This window comes from Choristoneura fumiferana, chromosome 15 (assembly GCF_025370935.1).
Source record: "Choristoneura fumiferana chromosome 15, NRCan_CFum_1, whole genome shotgun sequence".
In the NCBI taxonomy this organism is placed as follows: domain Eukaryota; kingdom Metazoa; phylum Arthropoda; class Insecta; order Lepidoptera; family Tortricidae; genus Choristoneura; species Choristoneura fumiferana.
Window position 1 is genome coordinate 13,281,234 of NC_133486.1, and position 24,306 is coordinate 13,305,539.

Genomic DNA, 24,306 nt, shown 5'->3' on the forward strand with positions numbered 1-24,306 from the left:
TTTTTTTCACGCTTTTTAGTGTAAAAGATCTAAGATACAATAGTTTAATGTCAACTGCTCGTCACCTTTTATTGCTTTTTCCGATGCAGAGACGTTCATTATTGAGGGGTCCTGGTGCTTCATCACCCGTTCCATTTCACCATATGAATTACGATGAGCTTAAATGGCATAGCAACTGCGTTAAAGTAATGGAAATTCAACCCGTGAAGTACTTGTTATTGAGTAGTCGCTCCATTGGTCAAATTTGGTCTTCATCATCAGTCCACTTCACCAAATGATAATTTTCAAGAGCAAATGCACGAGTTACTCCTAAATATATCGAAATTACCAAAGGCGTTTCTACAATATTTGAAGAGTTCCCTCGATTTCCTTAGGGCCCAATCATCAGATCCTGATTTGGTGCTAATGGGACTTAATTGAAAGCATTCCCAGAAAAATGAAAAAAAAAATCAAATCGGTTCATAAATGACGGAGTTCTGTCTGAGGTAACAAACATAAAAAAAAAATACAACCGAATTGATATCCTCCTCCTTTTTTTGAAGTCGGTTAAAAGGGAGAATGAATGAAATGTATGAGTAAATGTCAAAATCGTCATTACATAACTTGTTCTTTTGTTTGACCTCAATTCTGGTGGCACTACTTGGCAACCGTTATGAATTTGGACAATTTTTTTTTATGTCATCATCATCATTCCAGCCTATATCAGGCCTCCTCTCAGAATGAGATGTCTTGAACTGTACTTCTCACATTGGCCGAGTGCGGATTGGGAACTTAACACACACCAGCTTCGCAGGTTATGCAGGTTTCCTCACGATTTGCGTCCGAAGACCTACCATCAGCCAAATAAGTGGTCTATCAATTTTTAAACAAGTTGACAGATACGTCTATTGGCATTATTGTTTGATGACATGCAAACGATTATCAACTTTAGGGTGGTAGACCACATATTTGGCTGATGGTACCTATATCATTGACTGAATCAGGCGTTACTTAGTTGAGGACCATATCAATGAATCACAAACCCCGCTCACCCGCGACCTAAGTCACCTTGATCACGGATGAGCCAAGCAATTGTAAGAAATGGTTCATTTAAATACCTATCCTCGCTCCGCTCAGCTGTTTGCACAAGAGCTGTGCTGTGCGAGGATGAGTAAATGAATCTTTTCTTGTTTCATAAAAAGTACATTTCTCGCAACACATCCTCTCACATCTCTAGAGATGTCACTAATGGAAACGCGGCCTTACTCTCCAGGTTCCCTTAGGAAAATATTCACTCCGCAAGTATTGTTTACGTACCTAGAACATCCAAACTGAAATGTCTTGTAATGGTCCCATGTTTATTGCTCACTATACATTTATAGACCCCAGTATGGTGTAGTTGTATGTTCATCAGTTTCAGGCGATCTTTATCCTCGCCGAGCATTATTTTAGAATTAAACAGCCATTTTATCTGAAACAAAAAGAGCTAAGTGTGAGTCGAACTTGCGCACCGAGGGTACTACAATAGTTAAAGTCGTCAAAAATAAGTTTGACTTTTTCAATGGAAATAAAGGTATCTTTTACGGATCAGTAATTTTCGAACTTTTTTATATACTTACATGTGACGAATTTGGCGACAAGTACACTACTTCGCTAACTTAAAGAATGTCGTCTTCACATAAGTCTGTCCGCCTAGTGCGGTGGTCATAATGGAAAGGAAGGGGAACCCACCGCCATTATTTGTCCAAGAAAGTTGTCATGAAGGTTCGCTAGTGACCCTCAACCGACAACGAAAACGACTACTCTGTCGTCTGCTCTGAAGAGCTTGGAATTGCATTTGTAGTCAATATAAAATTTTCTTATTATCTCGATGATGATGCAACAAACACACACACACAAACATCACGCCTAAAAATAAAATAGCCTGTTCAGGATTTTTTTAGCAAAACCATTTCTAATATATTTTCTAATAAGTACACTAAATTTATTATAAAAGACATTTCATTCTATTATCAGACCGGTGCAGATTTTTTCAAGTTCGGATCTTCTACTAACTGTTGAAAAATAATATGAGCAGCGGTAACTACGCACGGCGCGTGCGGCGGATTGTACCTGCACCCGCGCCCGCGCAGTGCACCCGCACCAGCTAGCGCAGACCCTTAGAAGAAGAAACGTATGAAAATATATTTTAAAAGTCTTACCGCAGCTCGCGGCCTAGCGTCCACTCCGCAGTCAAACCACGTATCGCCTCCTCTCACCACTTCCACTTCTTTCGCCTCTTCACTCGTAAACTTCGGAGGCCATTCCACCTCCACCAATAGTTTGGCATAAGCTGAGCCCACTGCGTTGGTCACAACACAGGCGTATTGCGAAGAGTTGTCGCGTGACACGTTCAGGAGTTGGAGATGCCCGTGTGATATCATTTTTGCATCCTGAAAAACAGTATTTTGAGACCAGCCTTATTGTGTAACGCACTCCGAACCTCATTTCTTTTCACCGCTTCAAGGTAGAAAGAGATGGCGAATAATATCGCTAACGCCCGCGTAGACTAGACAGTACGACCTCAGGGTACTACGAAATGCAACGTTCGAGTCATGCCGTCCCTCTCAGTATTCTGTTAAGTTTTTAATACTATTATTGCATGATACAAAGTTTAAAAATCGTAGTATAAAGTCAGATTATTTGGATCACGGATGATGAGCGCTTAACAGTCTTCCGTCGCGCGGGAAGATATTGGCAAAAGTTTGCAAGGATCATAAAAAAAAAACTATTAGACGATAAATTTTTAGAGATCAAGTATGAATGACGGAACCCTAAAAAGTAATGGGGTGCCTATTTGAAATCAGTACGGATACCTATCATAAAATGTGCTGTTTGTCTGTCGGTCCGTTATCTCTACACGATTAAACTGCTGAACGGATTTAAATGAAATTAAGTATGGAGATAGTTTGAGACCTGGTAAGGAAGGAGATAAGATAGTTTTTATCCCGGAAAATGAAATACCGCGGGATAGACGAATTCTTTGCATAAGGAGTCGCGGGGAAAAACTAGATATACAATAATTTCAAAACAAATCTGCTCTAATAAAAAATCTTTAAAAACATAAACTTAGACTAGCTTTGAAACAAACAACACAGTCATAGAAGATTATATAATTTTGGCTAGATGTTTGCAGTGTTTACAAATCGAACCTTGTACCATGTCACAACATCACTCGTCCCAGTTGTTCTGGGACATTCCACAGTGGCATTGGTTCCTTCCAACAATCCTATCTTCGTATTGGACTCGTCGGCTTGCATCTTTGCAGGCAGGGCTGAAAATAAGGAATTATTCCTTTTAGTAGACTCTTTACTCATTATTTCTCTATGCATGTACAGTCGAGGGCATCTATATTATAGCCATAGCGTTAAATATATGTAGGTATATATCGACCTTATGACTTGTGGCGTAAAGGTGTTTAGATAGAGGTGTACCAAATATCAAATCAATGGGATCATTGGAATTGAATCAAAAATTTAATAAAAAAAAATATCTAAACTTATTAACTTCTGCGTACAGCTGACATACACCATAACTTTATCCAAACCAACTTCAGAAAACACATCCCAAGCTGGCTGGTCAACGTGGGGGAAGCTGACCGTCACCCTCCAACAAATCTGACAAAACAAACAAAACAAGGCAAGCAGAAACGAAAAGTCTGTTGTCTATATTTATGAACACTGAACACAAGAACTTTGAGAACACCAGAAAGTTTGCAGGAGCTAAAGTTAGCTATCGAAACAATCAATGGGATATCTTGGGCATAAGCGAGATACGAAGGATAGGCGAAGGAATAAAAGAGAGGAGTCACTACGTCATTGTACTATAAAGTTGAAGTTGCTGGACACAGAGAAGTAGGCTTTCTGATAAAGTCCAAACTACAGCCAAAAGCCAGATCATAGGATTTGCAGGAATATCGGATCGGATAGCAGCAGTTCTTATCAAAATACCTGAATATACAAAACCCTGGACTATTATTCAAGTTTATTCACCGACAGAAAAAGCGACCAAAACAGATATAGACAAGTTTTACGACAACCAAAGCGAAGTAACCGAAAAATACTCTGAAAACAATGTATTAGTTATGGGAGATTTAAACAGCCAAGTGGGTGCTCGAACACCTAGAGAAGAGCACATAATTAGGAAAATTTGGAAGCGGCAAAAGAAGCAAAAAATGGCGAGAAGCTGGTAGAATTTTTGTTAGAACATAATTTAACGATGCTTAACTCCATATTCCGCGAAAAAACACAAAACTAAATGGACTTGGATATCTCCAGATGGAAAGGTCACAAACGAGATAGGCTAAACCTTTCTTTGAAGCAAGGCTGTTTACCAACACCAGCATAATACAAACTTCAACACTAACCAACGCATGGTACGTGTTATAGAGCCATGTTTTTTTGTTATGAGGATTAAAGTTTCATCTATGCTTGCCATTGGTTGTACTCACAGTAAATCTCGACGACGACCGTTTTATTCGCTTCGCCGTTGACATTCTTCGCTTTGCAGAGGTAAGCGCCACTCAGTTCAGGCGAGGGCTCTTTGATTGTGAGTGTTCCGTGCGCGTCGACGTCATAACGGCTGTCTGTAATAGGTACGTGTGAAATGATAATGCAGTTAATATTTTTTCTTCCAACTATGCTTTAATTTCAACATAAACGCACTAAATACCCAGCACAAAGCGGGACTTTTTGCTCTAGAGCAGAAAAAATGTATGAAAATCCTTTATTGCATTGTTTTAGATTTTTTTTAATTGCATGACCTCTTTGGTAACACAAGTATTTTTGCTATAAAATTAGCCTGCATAGTGTAAAAAAATCTAGTGTCAGGTTGGTCAACCTGACGGTCTTATGAAATTTGACAGGATTGCGTACAAAAATTGTTGCTACCAAAAATAGTAAGTAGCCGTATATTTAAAAAAAACTTTGTGTGTTTGGTTGGCAAACCTGGCGCCCATCCGAAATTTGACAGATCGCAGGTAAAAATATCTGCTATATATACTAATTCTGCCAAAAAAAGTAAGAAATTAAAAAAAACAAATTGGCGGGAAATTTATAATCTTTACAGAATAGTGGTAAAAATAACTTATGGCAATAATTGTAGCTTTTTATACCCTTATTAGCAGACCCCGTTATCAGTGATGAAAATTTAATTAAATCTAAACACAGGGTTGTCATAAAATATTTATTTATTTCGTGTACATTTGACATATTGGTATAAAAAGTTTTTGTAAGAAAACTATTTTTAAAATCGCCTTTAATCTTAAATTACTTTTGGTTTATTATTGCATTGACACTGCATCTGTACGTATGTGTGTGTCTTATAAAATAGAATGGTTGAAGTTTTTTTTAATTCCCGCCATTTGGCAGTGCGAAAAAGAACATTGTTGAAACGTTTCACAGATGGATTACTGGGTTTGAGTTGCCTTCTTCGGATGGTCCATCATCGGAAATATCAACGGAGGTTGACCCAGTCGTGCCGCCGGAGTGCACGTGCATTGACGGGCGCGCCGGAGCACCGGCCGAGTCCAGGAGTTGGTCCACCCTCGGGGATCAGCTCCTCAGTCACAGGCCTGCGCGGTCAGTGACGGGACCCTCATTAAGACCTCGCGCTGTTAACCCCCCTAGCCGGTATGGTTTTGAATAATGTTTACTTAGCTATTATTTATAGGTATGTGGAATTCGCATTTAAGTGAGAGGGTGTAATGTATAGGGTAGTTTTAGATTATTTGTTATTTTATTTGAAGAAGAAGAATAAGAAGAAGAAGATTGATTTATTTGCCAACATGAACAATACAGGAAAAAAGTAAAGTTGTAAAGTAGTTTGCTTCTTTCTCTTTGAAATAAACGCAATTATGGACGGACGTGTTTTATACGGCTCCTCAAAGACAGGACCTTACTCCAGATCAGGATACATTTCAGATGAAAGCCAGAAGGTGGGATTAGCAATGAACCTAGAAAAACCTAAAGTAATGACTAACGCAGAACAAAAAGTTCGTCTATAGACACAGCGCATACCTTTATCGAGATAAGAGTCATCCTTCATCCAATACACGTAAGGTTGGGGTTTCCCGGTTGCTTTGCAGGTTATCATCAGCAGGGCATCTTTGTCTGTCGCTATGTAAGATCCCGTGTAGTTGTCTTCCATAATAGTAGGTGGTTCTGGAACATTCGTAATCATTTCTGTGACAGGCTAGTTGGCGCTAGTATTACTTTGAAATTTGCGTCACGTTTCTGATTGGCTAAGAAAATGAGCCAATCACAAGCAAGAATGTAACGTTAAACGGACCTCTCGATACTAAACGCTTGGTTTTTTTTACGCGATAAACGCTGCAATTTCATGCTCGAGCGATCATGAAATGGCCGCGTTTCATGATATGCCTAAAAGTTGGCCAGGCATATCACGATGTGCCTGATAAACGCTACGGCAGATCGATGAGAGCAACGCAGTCGTCGATATTCCTAGCTCTATACCGGGCATATCGTGATATGCCGAAAACAAGAATTATTTAGGTTCGACGAGCGAAGCGAGGAGTGGTTAGTATGAATTGTGACCACAACGCACGAGCCGAGCGATCGAAGCGAGCGTAACGTGCCGCGGCGGCGGCCGGCGAAGTGCCAGAACCGATATGGCGGCGTTTCATTAAATGCCTAGGTATTTCATGATTTGCCTAAAGTGGCCAAATCATGAAATGGCCGTGTTTCATGATATGCCTAGGAATTTCATGATCTGCCTCAACGTCACTAGGCAATCGTTAAAAGGTGAGTTTTGAACGATATGGCGGATGTCCCTTAGCCAATTCATTAAATGGCGCCATTTCACTATATGCCTAGGAATTTCGTGATCTGGCGAATTTTACGATTTTACGGCAGTGCGGTGAGATATTTCTAATTAGAGACACCGTACACTAGCATTTTTTGAGCTTCGACGTTCATCCAGCGCCGCGATTTTTTACAGACCAGATAGCCTTAGTGGTTAGAGAACCAGATAATGAAGCTTGAGGTCCCAGGTTACGTACAAGTACGTCTACCAACGAGATGGACGGATGACCTGGTTAAAGCCGCGGGTTCACGGTGGATGTAGGCCGCTGCCAACCGAAGCAACTGGGGTATGTGGAGGCCTATGTCCAACAATAGACGTCTTTAGGCTGGTCTGATGATGATAATAATGACTTATGTGCGAAATAACATTTGAAATTTATCATGAACTTTACGGTGAAGGAAAACATCGTGAAAAAACCTGCGCACACCCGAGAAGAAATTCAATGGTGCGTGTGAAGCTCAAAATCCTTACCGGGCTCGTGTGGGCACTACGGCCCAAGCCATTATGCCAACGAATTATGAGAAGAGCCCTGTGCCCAGCAGTGGGACGTATATAGGCTAGGATGAAGATGATGACATGACAAGTACGTTAAAAATCATGAACATAATTATTACCATAGATATGTACATAAAAGGTCTTCCTGGCAACACCGACCATGTTTTCCGCCACGCAGCTGTAACGACCTTCGAGAATAGGCGTGACGTTACACACGTTCATATTTCCATACTCATTATATCTGAAATATAAATCATCTCATTGTTGAAACACTTAATTTATGTAAGTATTTTATAATACACTAGCTGTTGCCCGCGACTCCGTCCGAGTAGAATACGTTAATCGCTTTCCCGCGGGATCTATGAAATTTTCCAGGATACAAATTATCCTATGTCCTTCCCGCCCGGGACTCAAACTTGTTAGAATAGGTTTTAAGCAAACTCTTCTACTCTCTATAACAGTACTGGCTGTATCTCTGTCTATCTGATTTGTTGTCATTATTGTTTATTGTCAAATATGAAAATTTTACCTCAACAATCTGTACATCGATTATGATTTTTTATTTATTTTATTTTATTTAGGAGTACAACAGCATTACAATTGATCTTAATTCTAATTTGGAAGTGATACGTAAGGCCAATAACAGTTACTCCCTTTACTATACAATTGTAAGCTTGGGCTGAATGTGCAATTTCATCTAAATCGGTTCAGCGGTTTAGACGTGATGAGATGAGGTATCAAAATAAAGAAAAAATTAACAAAAAAGTAAAATAAGTTTTTGGTAAAAAAATATTTTTAATACAAGCTTTTTTTACCGACTGTACTTGCAAGATCTGATTACAGACAGACAACGGGACAGGTGAAACTAAATAAAAGCTTATAAAAAGGAACAGACTACAAAAACATGAAAATATTTTTCTAGGTATACCTACTAGCTCGAAGTCGGTGACTCAGCACGACCCAGCAGCAGTGGAACAATACTGCTTGGGGCGGAGGACACGGCGCAGCACACGTTGCAAGTGTGTCCCACCTTTGCTGACCAGCGATTTCGCCTCATGGCAGTGATTGGGAACGACCTTTCGCTGCCAGCCGTGATTAAATCCATGACCGACAGCGATAGGTCTTGGATTGCCATGACTTCCTATTGTGAGGATGTCATGGCAATCGAGGAGGGAGCGGAACGGGAGCGAGAGGAGGACCCGTCCTCCCAACCCCTCCGCCGGCGAGTCGGGCGCAGGCGGTTAAATTATGACCGACGACAAATTCCGCTCTAATTGGGACTGCGGCCACTGCGGGTGACGGGTACGGGGATGCCCGCCCCCCGCTGCTTGGGTCCCCGAGATGGTAGGCGCGCCTACAGCGGTGGAGACAGGAGACAGAAGGTCTCCAGAAGTTGGGTCCAAATACTGGACGACCGCCGTGCAGCCAGGCCATGGATGCGCAGAGTTCTCACAGCCCGGCTGCAAAACGGCGATGAAGAGGACCACCCTGGGATTTTTAGTGGGTACACCGCCCCTTTCAGGGGCGGGAATCCCACAAGCCCACCGGCTTCCCCGGGCCGGTGGCATCCATAAAGGATTTTCCCTAGGCCAAAACAAGAGGAGTGGAACAATAGTCGTGTACCTCACCTACCTACTATGGGTTTCTTTCAATCCCTCCTGCTGGGTCTTGCTGAGTCACCGACTTCGAGCTAATAGGTACCTAGAAAAATATTTTCAAGGTTTTTGTAGTCGGTTCCATTTTTTATTTTTTGCAGTCGGTTTAACTTTTTTGTTAATTTTTTTCTTTATTTCTCCGTTTTTAAGTGATTCGTAGATTTTAAAACAAAAGGCACGGCCGTACCATACTTTTCTCGGCTATTTTCAACATACAATTTACTATACGTCGATGCGCCCCGGCTTTGCGCGGTTATAGTTTTTGTGAAATTGAGCTGAAAAATCTGTGCGAAGTGCCCTTCAGACTTTTAACCGGCTGCCCAAAAAAGAGGGTCATTTCTAAAATTTCATTTATGCTGAGGCGGGACCTTTTCACTCACACATACAAAATGATATATTATTTTATATTTTATTTCATTTGTTGTATATCAACTATTCTTAAGATTGGTTTTTTGTTATCTTTTTGTATTTTTTATTTCAATTCCAAATTTTTACTTTTACGGTCATACCGTAAAACCTAAATTGAAACCGAGGACCTGGGATCTGGGTTCGATTCCCAGTGCTGTTCTTATTTTTCTGGTTTTTCTGTGCATCTATATTTCAGTTTGTATTTTCAATTCATCTATTCTTGTAACTTTTGTGTGTTACTATTATGTTTTTGTTGAATAAACTTTTTATAATCATTAATTCATTCAAAATTGTACCCGTGCGGAGTCGGGGTGGGGCGCTAGTCATTTATACTATAGCTATATAGAACAGATTGTAAAATGTTTTTATTGCCTCTATATTTAACTGACCTTATATTTGTACTGTTTTCTACAAGTGCAGTATCTTGAAATTCCCATCGTATGGTAGGGATAGGAAACCCAACAGCATCACAGTTCAAGCTTAAATTCGCACCGACCAAAACTTTCACGTCTTCATCCACAGCTTCAATGGTAGGTGGTACTAAATAAATAAAGAAAATAGTAGATTTTACAACAACAGCATAAAACGACCCATTTTCAGTCCTATATGTATTTTAGATGTCCGTAGGATGCCATAATATCATCATATTATTTCAATATTTTTTTTTTATTCGACTGGATGGAAAACGAGCAAGTGGTTCTCCTGATGGTAAGAGACCACCACCGCCCATAAACATATAGCTCTATCTCTAAATATCTCTCTAAAGATGTAAATATCGTGTTATTTTGTTACTAATAAATAATATCATGATCCGTCATGGCGACAAACTATACAGAGAATTGACGTTGTCATGGCGGTTTGTTTACGGTTTTTGCTAGTGTCGCCCCCTGCGCAGAGCTTTGCCTAATATTCCCTATTGTAATTAGGGTTTCTTGACAGGCGAAAACTCGCTAGATGGCGTTAGTAACGAGAGGTAAGTTTGACGTTACAGATTTGCTTGCGATTAGCTCATTTCATTACGTTCTCTCTCTACGCACCAAATTTCATCGACAAGGAGTAACAAACATTATACACACACATACAGAAGCTTTCGCGTTTATAATATTGAATAGTAGGATTTTAAATATTGTTCAAAGCTTACCCCATATGTAGACAGCGTAAGTTGAATTCTTGTTTCCGTGCTTGTTGCTGACCACGCATGTGTAGTCTCCAAAGTCAGTTAGGTTAGCCACAAACCTAAAAAAAGTTCATTTAACCCTTTTCCAGACCCCGTCAATCAACAACTGGGTAAAAAAAGCCGGTAGTTCGCAGTGTGCATAAAGGATTGAAGCCGGGTCTCTACTAAGCGAGCAGCCGCCGCGAGGCCAGCGCATGAGGCGTGATTTTGTTTGAACCAGGGCTCAAGACCGCACCGAAAATATCTGCCACGCGAGGCGGCTCGCTCAGTGGAGACCCGGCTTGAGAATAGCCATTTTGAAACCAATCGGAAAGACGTCCACAGCTGGACAAAGGCCTAAATTAAAGAATTCCACAACGGTCAGTCCTGCGCTGGCGGCATCCTGTAGGTGTTTATTATCTTGGTTATTTTATAGTCACAGCCGTAGTATCTAGCTTAGTGGTTTGAGTCGCTTAGTGGTTAGCTCGCATCTCTGAGTTTTTCGGAATTCATGTGCGAAATTACATTTGAAATTTACGAAGAGCGGAAGGTGAAGGAAAACATTGTGAGGAAAACGGCACAAACTGTGTGTGTGAAGTTCCCAATACGCATTGGGCCCGCGTGTCCAAGCCCTCTCAATCTGAGAGGATTCCTGTGCCCAGCTGTGGGACGTATTGAAATACCTTATTCCAAAGTCATCGATGTATTTCCGGTCCTCAGTAACAGGGTTTCCGTTCTGCAACCACTTCACTTCCGGCCTGGGCAAGCCTTCAGCGGCACACGGCAGTTCTACCAGTTGGCCCTCCAAGAAGTCTACTGGGGGTTCGAAGCCTGGTCGTGTTATTTTTGGAGGAGCTAGAAATGGCAGATAGTTTTACTTCGTTTTTTTAGCATTAGAAAAAGGGTAAACAATCTTGACGAGTCTTTTTATTGAGAAAAGTAAAAAAAAACACAGTTGGTAACTATTACTTATGATACCAAAAACATGTAAATGATCATGTGTCCTTGGTAATTCGACGACCGGATGGCTAAGTGGTTAGAGAACCTGACTATGAAGCGAGGTTCTGGAATCGAATCCCGCGGGGCAGATATTTGTTGAAAAAAAATTTCTTCACAACAGAGGTTTTTCCGAACCGGTGGTAGATTTTTTTGACTTTCATAAGTGCTTGTTATAGCCTAAATTGAATAAAGATATTTGACTCTGACTTTGACTTTGAGACACGTCAAGATCGCTCACCTTCTTTCTAATGCTAAAAAAACGAAGGGAACTTTGTACACCGCGTTTTTTAAACGTCGCGCCGAGGGGAGGCGGCGATGCATACGGCGAAATTAAGTCACCGAACAAGTGTGTGAACACATTTATTGTAAGCCATACAACACCGCAAGTCCGGAAAAAACAGTCCGTTGTCCGGACGAACAATTAACGGACGTCTACAACCAGCCTAAGATATTTTCAAAAGATAAATATTTCTTTTGTCCTATTTGACAGACGACACGGCAATATCTTAAAGTGTTGTGGGTTTTAAGCAAACAACACTGCAAAGTGGCAATCAAGTGAGACAAGGAAGTCTTGAACAATATTAAGCATTATAATATTTATAATCAAAAACCGCGCAAAAAGAAGAAAATTTGGTCTGCATAGAAAGGGGTCTACATAGGTTAGAAACGTTTACCGCGGTCCTGGGAGTAGTTTAAACTTCGGTACAGATATGCAAATATATAAACCCTTTTACTAAGTTATAACTAGGTTTTTTTTTTGATATACTGAGTTACATTTACTCACAACACAAGATACAATAATATGATAGGAAACAAAATTAATAAAAACTACATAAATATACCTAACTATAAAAAGAAAACACCATCTAAGAGGCCCTCCTGCGGCATAGACCAGGCGGTAGTACCTTGTGCAAGGTCCGCCCGGATTGCTACCACCATCTTGCTCGCTAATCCTGCCGTGAAGCAGCAGTGCTTGCACTGTTGTGTTTCGGCGTGGAGAGTAAGACAGCCGGTGAAATTAATGGCACTTGAGGTATCCCATCTTAGGCCTCTAGGTTGGCAACGCATCTGCAATACCCCTGGTGTTCTAGATGTTTATGGGCGGTGGTGATCTCTTACCATCAGGAGACCCACTTGCTCGTTTGCCATCCAGTCGAATAAAAAAAAAAAAGACCCCAACACACTGGCGGCATTAGCTCTGTACAGTCAGAGAAATTCGCTGGGAGAGGTAAGCGCCAGCTCTGGGGTCTCCTGAGGTCTCTATCAGCCGGGACGACAAAGGCCCTCATGTCAGCTGACCAGGGACCCATTGTCTCCACTGCGAGCGCCGCAAACTCATAGTCCTTTAAAAGAGAAGAGTATTTGCGGCGCTTGAGAACTTGGGCCTGGTCAGCTGCAGCCCCGGCTTGTAACTAGGTTATAACTTGATATGATATTTTTTATGCATCAACTTACCATAAATAAGCAAGGCGAAGTTTTTCCGCGTTGACCCTACTATATTTGTGACGTTGCAGGAAAACAGGCCAGAGTCATATTCATCAGCCTTTTCTATCACCAAATCGCTGTCACTTGTCAAATGTCTATAAAATAATTAAAAAAAAAATTAAAAATCTATAATTCGGGGAAATCCACCCACACGGGCCCAGTGCGGATTGGGAACTTCACACACACCATTGAATTGCTTCGCAGGTTTGTGCAGGTTTCCTTACGATGTTTTCCTTCGCTGTAAAGATCGTGGTAAATTTCAAATGTAATTTCGCACATGAATTCGGAAAAACAGGGCCTCACATGTATACCTGCCTATTTATAATTCCATCTATGTTTGTAATGTGATATGCAATAAATGAATGAAATGAAAACTCAGAGGTGCGAGCCAGGCTTTGAACTCACGATCCTCTGCTTGAGAGGCCATAGGTCAAACCACTCGGCCACCACGGCTTCTAGAACCCTATAGGTTAGGTTAACTTTATATCAATCCTGAAGTACTAACAGTAAAAAAAAAATCGTTCGACTATATGACACAGGAAGCCGTGGTGGCAGAGTGGTTTGACCTATGGCCTCTCAAACAGAGGATCGTGGGTTCAAGCCCCGATTCGCACCTCTGAGTTTTTCGAAATTCATGTGCGGAATTACATTTGAAATTTACCACGAGCTTTACGGTGAAGGAAAACATCGTGCGGAAACCTGCACAAGCCGGCGAAGCAATTCAATGGTGTGTGTGATGTTACCAATCCGCACTGGGCCCGCGTGGGAACTACTGCCCAAGCCCTTTCATTCTGAGTGGAGGCCTGTGCCCTGCAGCGTATATAGGCTGGGATGATGGATATGACACAGTTGGGAAATTAATAATTTGGGAAAATTACTTACGACGAAAAATTAGAGGACAATGATTTGGACATAAAAGATTGTTTCTGTTTTTAATACTTACACATTTTGTGTAAAAATTAATGGGTGTTCGTCCTTCGTCCATACGACCATAGGTTTAGGAATACCCACGGCTTGACACGACATGAATACCCTCTTCCCTAGCTCTACTTCTAAAGGTTCCTGCTTTGAAATCTCTTTTAACTGTGGGGCATCTGTTGAAATAAGACTTACTGTTATACTTACTCGATTTGTTTTATGAGAAAGATAATCGGTAGGTTGTTGGTTACTTTTTATTTATTTATTATGTATTTTTCTTTCAACTATAAGTATATAACAATTAAAACTATTTACATAAAACTACATAACCTATACTTAAAATACCTGCACAAAAAAATGGTCTGTTCAACCCCCCAATGATTTCGAAAGGCCTATCCAACGATACCCCACACTATAGGGTTAGACGAGAAAAAAAAAAAACATTCTCCACTTTACGTCTATGGGAGGTACCAAAAAAAAATGTATTTTTACTCTTTTGTTGACATAGTTACTACATACATCCGTGCAAAATTAGAGATTTCTAGCATTGATAGTCCCTGGGCAAAGCCGCGGACGGACGGACAAACAAACATGGCGAAACTATAAAGTTTCCGTTTTTGCCATTTTGGCTACGGAACCCTAAAAACAATGTTTTAAAAACATACAAAATACTTACAATGCACAGCCAATTCAACGTCATAAAAGTCTCTTCCCAGTACGTTCTCGGCGACGCATCTGTATGACCCCACGTGATCTATTGTGGTGTTTGTGATGCTCATTTCAGTACCATCATCACTCACAATTGCATCGCTTGATAGCTGGATGAAACTTGTGGCAATTGTTCTGTATTGCCATGTCAACGTCGGCTTGGGGCTGCCTTTTATAAATCTGCAAAAAAAGCTTGTATGAATACTTTCTTGTCAGTCTGTCTGTCAAAAAACATTTCCTTAGAAACACCTGGAAATATCGAATTATGACTAATATACAATTATCAAATATTATGCTTTTACGCTGTGGAAAAAATAAGTCAAAAGCTATTAACCCATATATGCCCAGAACTATTTTTAGTCTCCAATATCTTTCAATCGCTAGACGTGACAGATAAGCGTTTTCGTTTACAAATTCGCGGGTTTTTTGCACGGTTCAAAAACGACTCACTGGGCATATATGGGTTAAGTACCTTATATTAATAAACAAATACTTTTTGAAAGTGTATTTTGTACAAAAACCGTAGTAGTCAAAACCTAGATCAAACTTAGAATTATGAAATTTAAACTTATTTTTAGCTTGTTATAATTTGTATAAAAATTAATAGTCTTTGACTGTTTGTATGCATATTTTATGATACACAATCTCACCTACATGTTAGTATTGTAGAATTTCCTTTCCGCGTCACTACCCTGGATGGTTCTTTGGATAAGACTGGGGTTTCTAAAAAAAAAGGCGGTTTAGGTTAGTTCCTCGAGTAACGACCACGGATTGAAAGACCTCCCACTAGCTGGACCGATGAGAGGACACGATAGTTGCAAGCAATCGGTGAAGCGAGTCGTAGGGGGAGGGGGGGAAGTTTGTTAAACAGTGGACGTCAGCTGATTATAACGATGATTACAGTGACAGAAGAATACCTAGACAGAAAACTACGGAACTAAAATTCAAAAATATTTACACAATGCAATCATCGGTGTCCGCCTTTTTTAAGTCCAAGTTAAAATTGACCATGAATGGTTCCTTATAATAATAATAATTAAATCATTGAATTCGCGCAAGGAGACGCAAACAATAAATAAACTTTATAAGTTTTATGACATCTCTGTTTATTTTGTTTGGATGAAAAGAGATGATATCACAGTAAAACTGCCCCTTTCTGTGAGCTAGTTCCTAATGGATTAATTTACATAAAACTGAAAAACGTACCTAAACCGTGTACACTCAAGGTCCCATTCACCAAAAGTTTTTCATAACCATTATAAGCTTCACAAGAATACAATCCCAGGTCATCAAAGTTGACTTTCTCTATACTAATGCTTGAGCCATCCTTTGATATATGGACATTAGTTTTTTTGATCAGATCAGTAGAGTTGTGGCGCCATCGTGTTTCCGCTTTAGGATAAGAGTCTATTTGACATCGCATTGAAACATTGGAGTAGAGTTGTGTAGAGATATCTGAAATGCAAAAGAGAAATTAAATAACCCGTTTATAAGACCGCCAAGAAATCCTACTAATATTACAAATTCGAAAGTTTGTGAATGGGTGTGTCTGTGTGTGTGTGTGGGTGTCTGTTTTTTACTCCTTCACGCTAAAACGGCTGGATTTGGATGAAATTTGGTATGTTGATAGCTGGACGTCTGGAATAACACATAGGCTAAGTACTTATTTCCACGGGATAGGGATAAAATATCGAAATCTTATCCGCTGGGTATGGAGTCACGAAATTTGGTACTGTTGCTAATAATTTATAATGCAACGAACGTCAATATAAACCACGATGTACCTAATTTCCAAGGGAGTTTTGTAAAATCCCGGAATTCCAATTCAACTGCTGTATCTAGCTTGATGCCTCCACGCGTTCCTGATAAAAGGGTCTTGACTGACGGACAACCAAGTGATCCTATCCTATAACCTCATAAGAACTGTCTTTTTTTACTATACATAGTTCTACAGACCGAGCATTGAATGTACAGTTTTGCTATTTTGGAAATTATCGCAATATATTTACGGTTCTCATTTAATTAAAAAGTTTGTAACATAGTACAGTCCAATCATTTGATTCCTGACCCACCGTGGAACGTTCTCACTCTAAGGGTCATATTGAATTCCCTTGTCAAGCAATGCGATGTCACGATGAGTTTTTCTACGAAAAGGTTCCACTGTGGGTCACGATTCAGTTGGTTTGATAGTACATTCGGCAATTCTTGCAATTGATTTGTACTTTATGAAGTATACGACGAGGACTTACGCGGATAAGATAAGGGTTCCATTATTTCGTTTCGAGGCACGAAACCCTAAAAATTTCAGTAGTTCCATATTAGTTATGTACACTACTGCAAAAGGTGAAAGTTTCATACCTGAAAATCCCTGTATAAGTGTCATAGCCCTCCTGACATCTACTGTGACACTGTCCTGGTGTATGCCTTCAGAATTCTCTCCGAAGCAGAAGTATGTGCCATTCACTTCGCCGTTTTTACTGTTTATAGTAAGCACGCTTTTATAGAGGTTTGGTGATATTGCAGTTATCTGAAGAAAAGTAAAATATAATGATTTGCAGCATGTTTGTTGCTTTATCACGCTAAAATGGCTGAAAGAATTTGAACATGAAACTATCGTGAGACTCGAGTGGCTTGCTGCTAAGTGTGGTGTGGTGGTGGTGATAGATGAGTTTGTGTGTGCTTACAGTATGGAGGTGGAGGAACTGCATGAACAGTAAGGTGAGCACAGTGACTGTTTCAATTCGTTAATATGGACCTCCGCAAAGTAACTCCTGATTAAATAAATTAACTATTCAAAATTCAAAATTCAAATTCAAATGATTTATTCAGTAAATAGGCCGCAATGGGCACTTTTACACGTCATTTTTTTAAACTACCAGCGCTTTCGGAAAGACCATCATTGCCAAGAAGAATGCGCCGCAAGAAACTTGGCAGAAAGTCATTTTTTCATAAAAATATAATTACAAATAAAATACTTAAAAACTATATTATACAATTAAAGAAAAAAAAATACAAAAAATAATAATATAATATTGCTTCCCTTCCCTTGGTAAATCTCCATATACCTGTGTTTTCTGTACTGCTTACTATGTGTTGGTGTGCAGTAAAGAGTTATTGTATTGTATTAACTCTCAGTGTTAGTTATTGGTCTACTTTTCAGACATAGTTTCCCATTGTCATTTAGGAGCCCTGCGTCCTTATGAGGTTATGAATCATCATCATCATCATGTCAGCCGAAAGACGTCCACTGCTGGACATAGGCCTCCCCCAAGGCTCTCCACTCAGACCGGTCTTGTGCTTTCCGCATCCACCGCGATCCCGCGATCTTAACCAAGTCGTCGCTCCATCTTGTTGGAGGCCTACCGACAGCTCGTCTCCCGGTCCGCGGACGCCATTCGAGAACCTTCTGGCCCCATCGGCCATCCGTCCTGCGAGCAATGTGCCCCGCCCACTGCCACTTTAGTTTCGCAATTCTTCGGGCTATGTCGGTAACCTTAGTTCTACTGCGGATATCATCATTTCTAATTCTATCCCGCAGAGAAACCCCAGAGGTTATGAATACTTACAGTGTTATTTAGAAATGTTTCAGTCTCCTTATGCCAAACAATTCTAGGAGTCGGCTTGGCTTTCACTAAGCAAGTAACGGTGTACTCTGTTCCATTTAGTATGGTTATATTCTTTACTCCCTCTATGGAAACTTCTGGTTTCATCACCGCTATTATTTCTACGGAATCTGAAGCTGCAAAAAAATAATACTTTCAAAGTTAAAGTCAAAATATCTTTATTTAATTTAGGCTAACAAGCAATTATGAATCTCAAAACAATCTACCACCGGTTCGAAAAAAACCTCTGTTGAGAACAATCCGGCAAGAAACTTTTTTAAACAGATTTACAATGTTATTTAATGATTTACAACACAATTTACATGTAAATTCATACACGCTCCCCCCACCACTAAAAGGGTACACATTACATTATATAAACTTTTTTTTAATAAATAAATATCAAGGGACACTTGACACCAATTGACCTAGTCCCAAATTAAGCAAAGCTTGTACTATGGATACTAGGCAACGGATAAACATACTTATATAGATAAATATATATTTAAATACATATTAAACATCCAAGACCCGAGAACAAACATTCGTATTATTCATACAAATATCTGCCCCGGCCGGGAATCGAACCCGGGACCTCAAGCTTCGTAGTCAGTTTCTCTAACCACTTGGCCATCCGGTCGTCTTTTTATTTTTAACATCTAATCTTCGCGATCCTCAAAGGTCTTCAAAGGGTGGGAGGGAAAACGTATTCAGCATGCAATTTGGCCTCCCCTACTACAAGTATTTAACACAACTATATGTTTTGACACAGTAGATTTGCTGTTTGAAGGGATCGTCAGTGTGGATCGGAATTATTTCCAAATTTCATTTATTTTTAATTACTAATGGTTAGACATATTTTGTACATGATGCGTCGAAATATCGGAATCTCATCAAAAAGGTGCGCAGTCCATTCTTCATCCCGTAGAAAATATGTGCAGTCAATGGCATAAATATATGCACGTTACCTTTATTCCTTCCTTGTAAAGCCACACAAGTCCACAAGCCATCACCATGCATCTCTCTTTCCAACATAGAGTTATAACTGCTGTTAACAGCGTGTTTCTCCACTATGGAACCATTATAGAGCCACTGGACTTCGCTACAGCTCTCTACGTGGCATATCAGCTGTATAAGGGAGTGTACTGCCCTTGGTAGCGTATGAGGTCCTAGTATTTGTGCGATGGGTAGACTAGACACTGTTATGACTATGGCCTGAGATTGTTGACCGCCTGTAAAAACCACAGCCTGTATTAAAGTGCAGTCGTTATAATAAACATTGAAGCCGTGTAGGTAACGTACGTAATGCTGAGTCTGCGACCGTTTTGCTTTTGAAATTGAAATACACTGTAATATATATATACTGCAGTACCGCGAGACCCTCTTAGAGGCTATGTAGAGCCTGCGTCTGTGTGAGTGTGTTCGTTTCGATCGTAGCTTCGAAGCTTCCATACTGCTTTTTAGCTTATACATATACTGTGATGACGACGACATTTACCTCTATTAGCAGCGATGCACGAGTACACTCCGCCATCTTGTTCAGTAACGCCAATAGTTTTATTGAAATGATACACTCCATCGAAATTCGGTTCTACGCTGACTTCGGTTACTGTAAAGAAATAAATCAATGTTAAAACGTTAACGTCTGTAAGTAGGGCGTAAAGGGCTCTTTTACATGTCACCTTTTATACTATCAGTGCTTTCGGCAAGACCATCATTGCCGAGAAGAATGCGCCGCAAGAAACTTGGCGGATAGTCATTGTTACAAAGCAAAAATTACATTACAATTATTTACGAACGCATGACTATATGAACGCCTCTGTTAAAATGGCTCGCCTTATGCTCTTGTTGTACAATCTACTATTAAAGTTATTAGCTTACTAGTCTTTTTCCGCAGCTTTACTCGCGTGCGTACTTAGTTAATTCAGCTGTCATTAGAATTCGGGAAAATTATACCGTGGTCTTCATTAAAGTTTTATGAAGTAGACTCATACAAAAACGTGTCTCCAAACCTAAAGGCCCTTAAAATAGACGTCGTCTTTGCTGCCATTATTTTCGTACAAACATTTTGTCCTATGAACATTGGATTGTCCCTACCGTTGTGGTAGCGTGTCCCGTTGAACACCATCTGATATTTGGTTAAGACGGATTCAGTCAGAGCCGTGCAGGCGACGGTGAGATTGTCTCCTACAAGCAAAGTAGTGTTGCTAGCTGATATCGTCACTACCGGTGGCTCCACTGAAAATAAAACGCCAAAGAAATCAGCAGGGCTACTACGAAACTTGAAACTCTAAGTTCGTGTCGTGCGGTCCCTCTCGCTCTCGTATTAAACAGTATAAGTGTCAGAGGGATCGCACGACACGAACTTCGAGTTTCGAGTTTCGTAGTAGCCCTGCAGGGCCAGATTAACCATGTCTTGTAGCCCCGTTTTAGCCGTTTAAAGCCACAGCTCTTTTCTAGTTCAACCAAATCAAATTCGTTAAATTATGAAAATACAGTCACCTGCACTAAGATTTCCACAGCGGAGCGTGCAAAATAAAATAAAGTCGTATCCGATATATACGCACGCTTTGTGATGTCAGATACTGATGGTGGTGAATGTACAGGTACCCATACAAGGTATTAAAAAAAGCTATGGTTGTTTTAGGCAATTGTCTCACCGCCGGCGAGGATGCGATTGGCTATTGACTATTTTCTCGCTGAAGAAACGAACAAAAGATATAGATCTTGTGTGAGTAAAAGAGACACTTATATAGTTGATCAACTGGCTATTCACACTGGCGGCGAGAACTCTCTCTTTACTCTTTTGTCGCAGCGACAAGAGCTATAAAACTAGCTGAGCTATCTTGGCGGCCGCCTCGCTCGAGCGAGTGGTGCGAGTAATCGCCCGTCCCGCTCGAACACTCGCTTACAGCCAAGCGACAAAACTACACTCGCTTCTCGCTGCTCCCCACTCGTTTTAGTTAGTTACTAGCTTTAATGGCTTCTCGCTCATCGTCGGCGGTGGGACAAGTGCTTAATGGCTTCACCGTCTTCTTACGTAAGGCCGTCCGAGTTTGTGGGTTCAATCTTGTGTCTCTGATTTTATCGAAATAAAATATAATGACTCTATATTGTACAGTGGGGGTAGGAAAACCTTCGTCAGTTATTAAATCGATTCCTTTACAAAGTCATAGACTCTTAGTACATTTAGAAACCAAAGTACTAAATAGACAAGTGCATATCAAATTATACTTACTTGACAAGGGTCAAAATAGTATAAGTACACCTCTAACATATATCTAGTTTCATATCAACAAAAACTTTTTAATAAACAACTTCGTGAAAGCTTTAATCAGATAATGTTCTTTTTAATTGTCAGTGTTTGTCAGTGCCAAGGTGTAGTGGTAGGGCTGCTATGGTCACCTGATTATGTTTAGCAGGTTGACAGGTTGACGCAGTATGTCCTACTCAATCGGTAAAGCAGATTAGCGCTCATACTGAGCAAAGGAAAATAAATCATAGGGTGACGAACCTTTTTTTACTCCGACTGTACATCACGAATAGTAAGCAATACAGAAAACAGTATCACGTGAGTGTTTTACACTTGAAATTTACCATGGACTAGCAACTCATAAACAAACTCACCTAAAAGCTCAACAACAGTGGTGGCCTGGCTGACTCCCGCCACGTTTCTAGCGACGCAGTGGTATGTCCCCACGCTCTCCTCACCCATCTCACTTATTACGTACTGTATTGACGTACTTTGCCTGGAAACATACATGGAAACACTCAATACCTTAAACTTATGTATGTATGTACTCTTTATTGTACAAAAGAAAAGAAACAAAACACAATTGACAAACTTTGAGGTACTTGTACAAAGGCTTAGGCTTAGGCTGTGGTTATTAGCCCGGAATTTCCACGGCTTTTTGACCTGTCATAGTGACTTCTTACTTATCGACTCTACCTAAATGATATCGATAGTGATATTACCGTAAAATAATAATCGTAATATTCCACTAATATAATAAATGCGAAAGTTTGTAAACATTCGTTTTGTACACATCGGACGACCGGATAGCTAAGTGGTTAGAGAACCTGACTACGAAGCTTGAGGTCCTGGGTTCGAATCCCGGCCGGGGCAGATATTTGTGTGAATAACACGAATGTTTGTTCTCGGGTCTTGGATGTTTAATATGTATTTAAGTATGTATTTATCTATATAAGTATGTTTATCCGTTGCCTAGTATCCATAGTACAAGCTTTGCTTAGTTTGGACTAGGTCAATTGGTGTCAAGTGTCCCATGATATTTTTTATTTTTTTATTTTTTATTATTAAATTGTGACTTTAAACAATTCTGCCAGCTGTTAAGGACCCTTCCTAAACACGCTAGTATCATGACAAACTCACAAGCTAGAAGTCTGCTGCTGCAGCCTGGTACCATCTCTGGTCCAGAGCGCGCTGACTGGGACCAAGCTCTCTATATCGCAACGCAGTGTCACCGGCTGGTGGGCAAATGCTTCAACCTAAAAACAATATAGATATGCGGTCGATGGAATTAAAAAAAAAACTTATATGCACTACTTCGTTTTCTATGCAGCGGTGGGTTAAAAATGCCACAGAGCGGGTGCCACAGGACGGATGGCGACGGCGGGGCAGGCCCAGGCGGAGATGGCGGGACGACCTGGATGTATAACTCGACGACTGGCCTCAGGCTGCTTTGGATCGGGAGGAATGGAGGACATGGAGGGAGGCCTTTGCCCAGCAGTGGGATATCAATCCAGGCTAGATAATAATAATGTTTGGGAATTCAGATGAGAATTCAGTCAAATATTTTTCAGTCCAACTGCCGTTCCGGATCTAATGGATCAAAAGTAATGGATATATAATTGTATTTGTTTGTAAGTGCAGTGGGAAGTCTGACATCCTTACCTTTTTAAGAACAGTTAAGATAGGGGACCTCTNAATGGATATATAGTTATATTATTTTTTTTGTAAGTGCAGTGGGAAGTCTGACATCCTTACCTTTTTAAGAACAGTTAAATAGGGGACCTCTGTAACAAAAATATTTTTTTATTAGGACAATAATACGTATTAACCCTTTTATTTATATTTTGTGTAGTAGGTATATTTTAATGTTGTAAATTACTAGATTTGTGTATTGTGAAAAATTGTTTTAGTTGTAGAGTTCATTGTTGATGTATACTTTTAACTCTCCTAAATGGTTCCAACGGGAGACCAGCGTCGGCCGCAAGACATCATGCTGAGTTGGGACCATTTGGTGACAAAATTTGTCTTTATTTCCTTTTTTCTTTTTCTTTAATTTGTAAAATGACACGAATAAATGTTTATCTTTCTTTCTTTCTTTAAATCTACTTAAATTCTGGTACAATCACCAGCAGTAATATCTGACACAAAAATGTGTGCATAAATATCTGACACAATACTTTTTCTAGGGCCGGTAGTATATGTCAGATGTTTTTGCACGCTCCGCTGTGGCAGTATCAGTATGGAATCTTTTCACAGTCAATTCCATGATGATCCCTTTGCCCGATATATGGAACGTCAACATGATACTTGCAGTGAAAAGGTTCTATCCTGGTAAGCGGTTCAGTTTCTCTGACTTTAATGTAGTTTTTAAACCTGGAAGTTTAGCCTGGATCGCTGTCGCACCAACTCTGCGTAATTCTTGATTGTTTTCACCGATGCCATTTATCTGAAAAGCAAAAGAATAATAGTTGTTTCCTGCTAAGAATATTTATAAGAGGGTTTTATATTTTGTGTTTTTTTTTTCGCTGAGCTGTATATCTATTTCTTTTCCTAATAAATAATTTTATTATATGATGAAAGAAAGAGAGATTTATTTGGTTCCACAAGCACCACAACAAGCACTAAACAAGCACTAAAACTAAGTTACCTACTTTAATAATAGTTATTATGTGATAAATACGGTATTTGACTATTTTGTATATGTTTTATAAATTAAAACTACACAATGCCTGTTATGGAATAAATAAACAATTTTTAAGCTACCTTTACCAATAACAAAGTTATGAG

At 40.0% G+C, this 24,306-nt stretch overlaps 1 protein-coding gene across 1 annotated transcript in view; it reads right to left on the bottom strand.

The window, feature by feature from the left end:
• The window catches only part of LOC141435903 (hemicentin-1-like), a 48,384-nt gene that overhangs the window by 18,213 nt on the left and 5,865 nt on the right, over positions 1–24,306 (bottom strand). The window contains exons 8-30 of the mRNA XM_074098741.1: positions 23,893–23,965; positions 23,275–23,303; positions 22,660–22,775; positions 21,894–22,015; positions 20,364–20,504; positions 19,765–19,875; positions 19,235–19,498; positions 18,231–18,403; positions 17,023–17,191; positions 15,871–16,119; positions 15,315–15,387; positions 14,633–14,844; positions 13,982–14,132; positions 13,009–13,133; positions 11,238–11,409; positions 10,540–10,634; positions 9,788–9,938; positions 7,455–7,576; positions 6,036–6,179; positions 4,469–4,603; positions 3,171–3,292; positions 2,181–2,411; positions 1,297–1,450 (exon numbers count right to left, since the gene is read on the bottom strand). Coding sequence (XP_073954842.1) covers positions 1,297–1,450; positions 2,181–2,411; positions 3,171–3,292; positions 4,469–4,603; positions 6,036–6,179; positions 7,455–7,576; positions 9,788–9,938; positions 10,540–10,634; positions 11,238–11,409; positions 13,009–13,133; positions 13,982–14,132; positions 14,633–14,844; positions 15,315–15,387; positions 15,871–16,119; positions 17,023–17,191; positions 18,231–18,403; positions 19,235–19,498; positions 19,765–19,875; positions 20,364–20,504; positions 21,894–22,015; positions 22,660–22,775; positions 23,275–23,303; positions 23,893–23,965 — 3,334 coding nt within the window. The remainder of the gene's footprint in view (positions 1–1,296; positions 1,451–2,180; positions 2,412–3,170; positions 3,293–4,468; positions 4,604–6,035; positions 6,180–7,454; positions 7,577–9,787; positions 9,939–10,539; positions 10,635–11,237; positions 11,410–13,008; positions 13,134–13,981; positions 14,133–14,632; positions 14,845–15,314; positions 15,388–15,870; positions 16,120–17,022; positions 17,192–18,230; positions 18,404–19,234; positions 19,499–19,764; positions 19,876–20,363; positions 20,505–21,893; positions 22,016–22,659; positions 22,776–23,274; positions 23,304–23,892; positions 23,966–24,306) is intronic.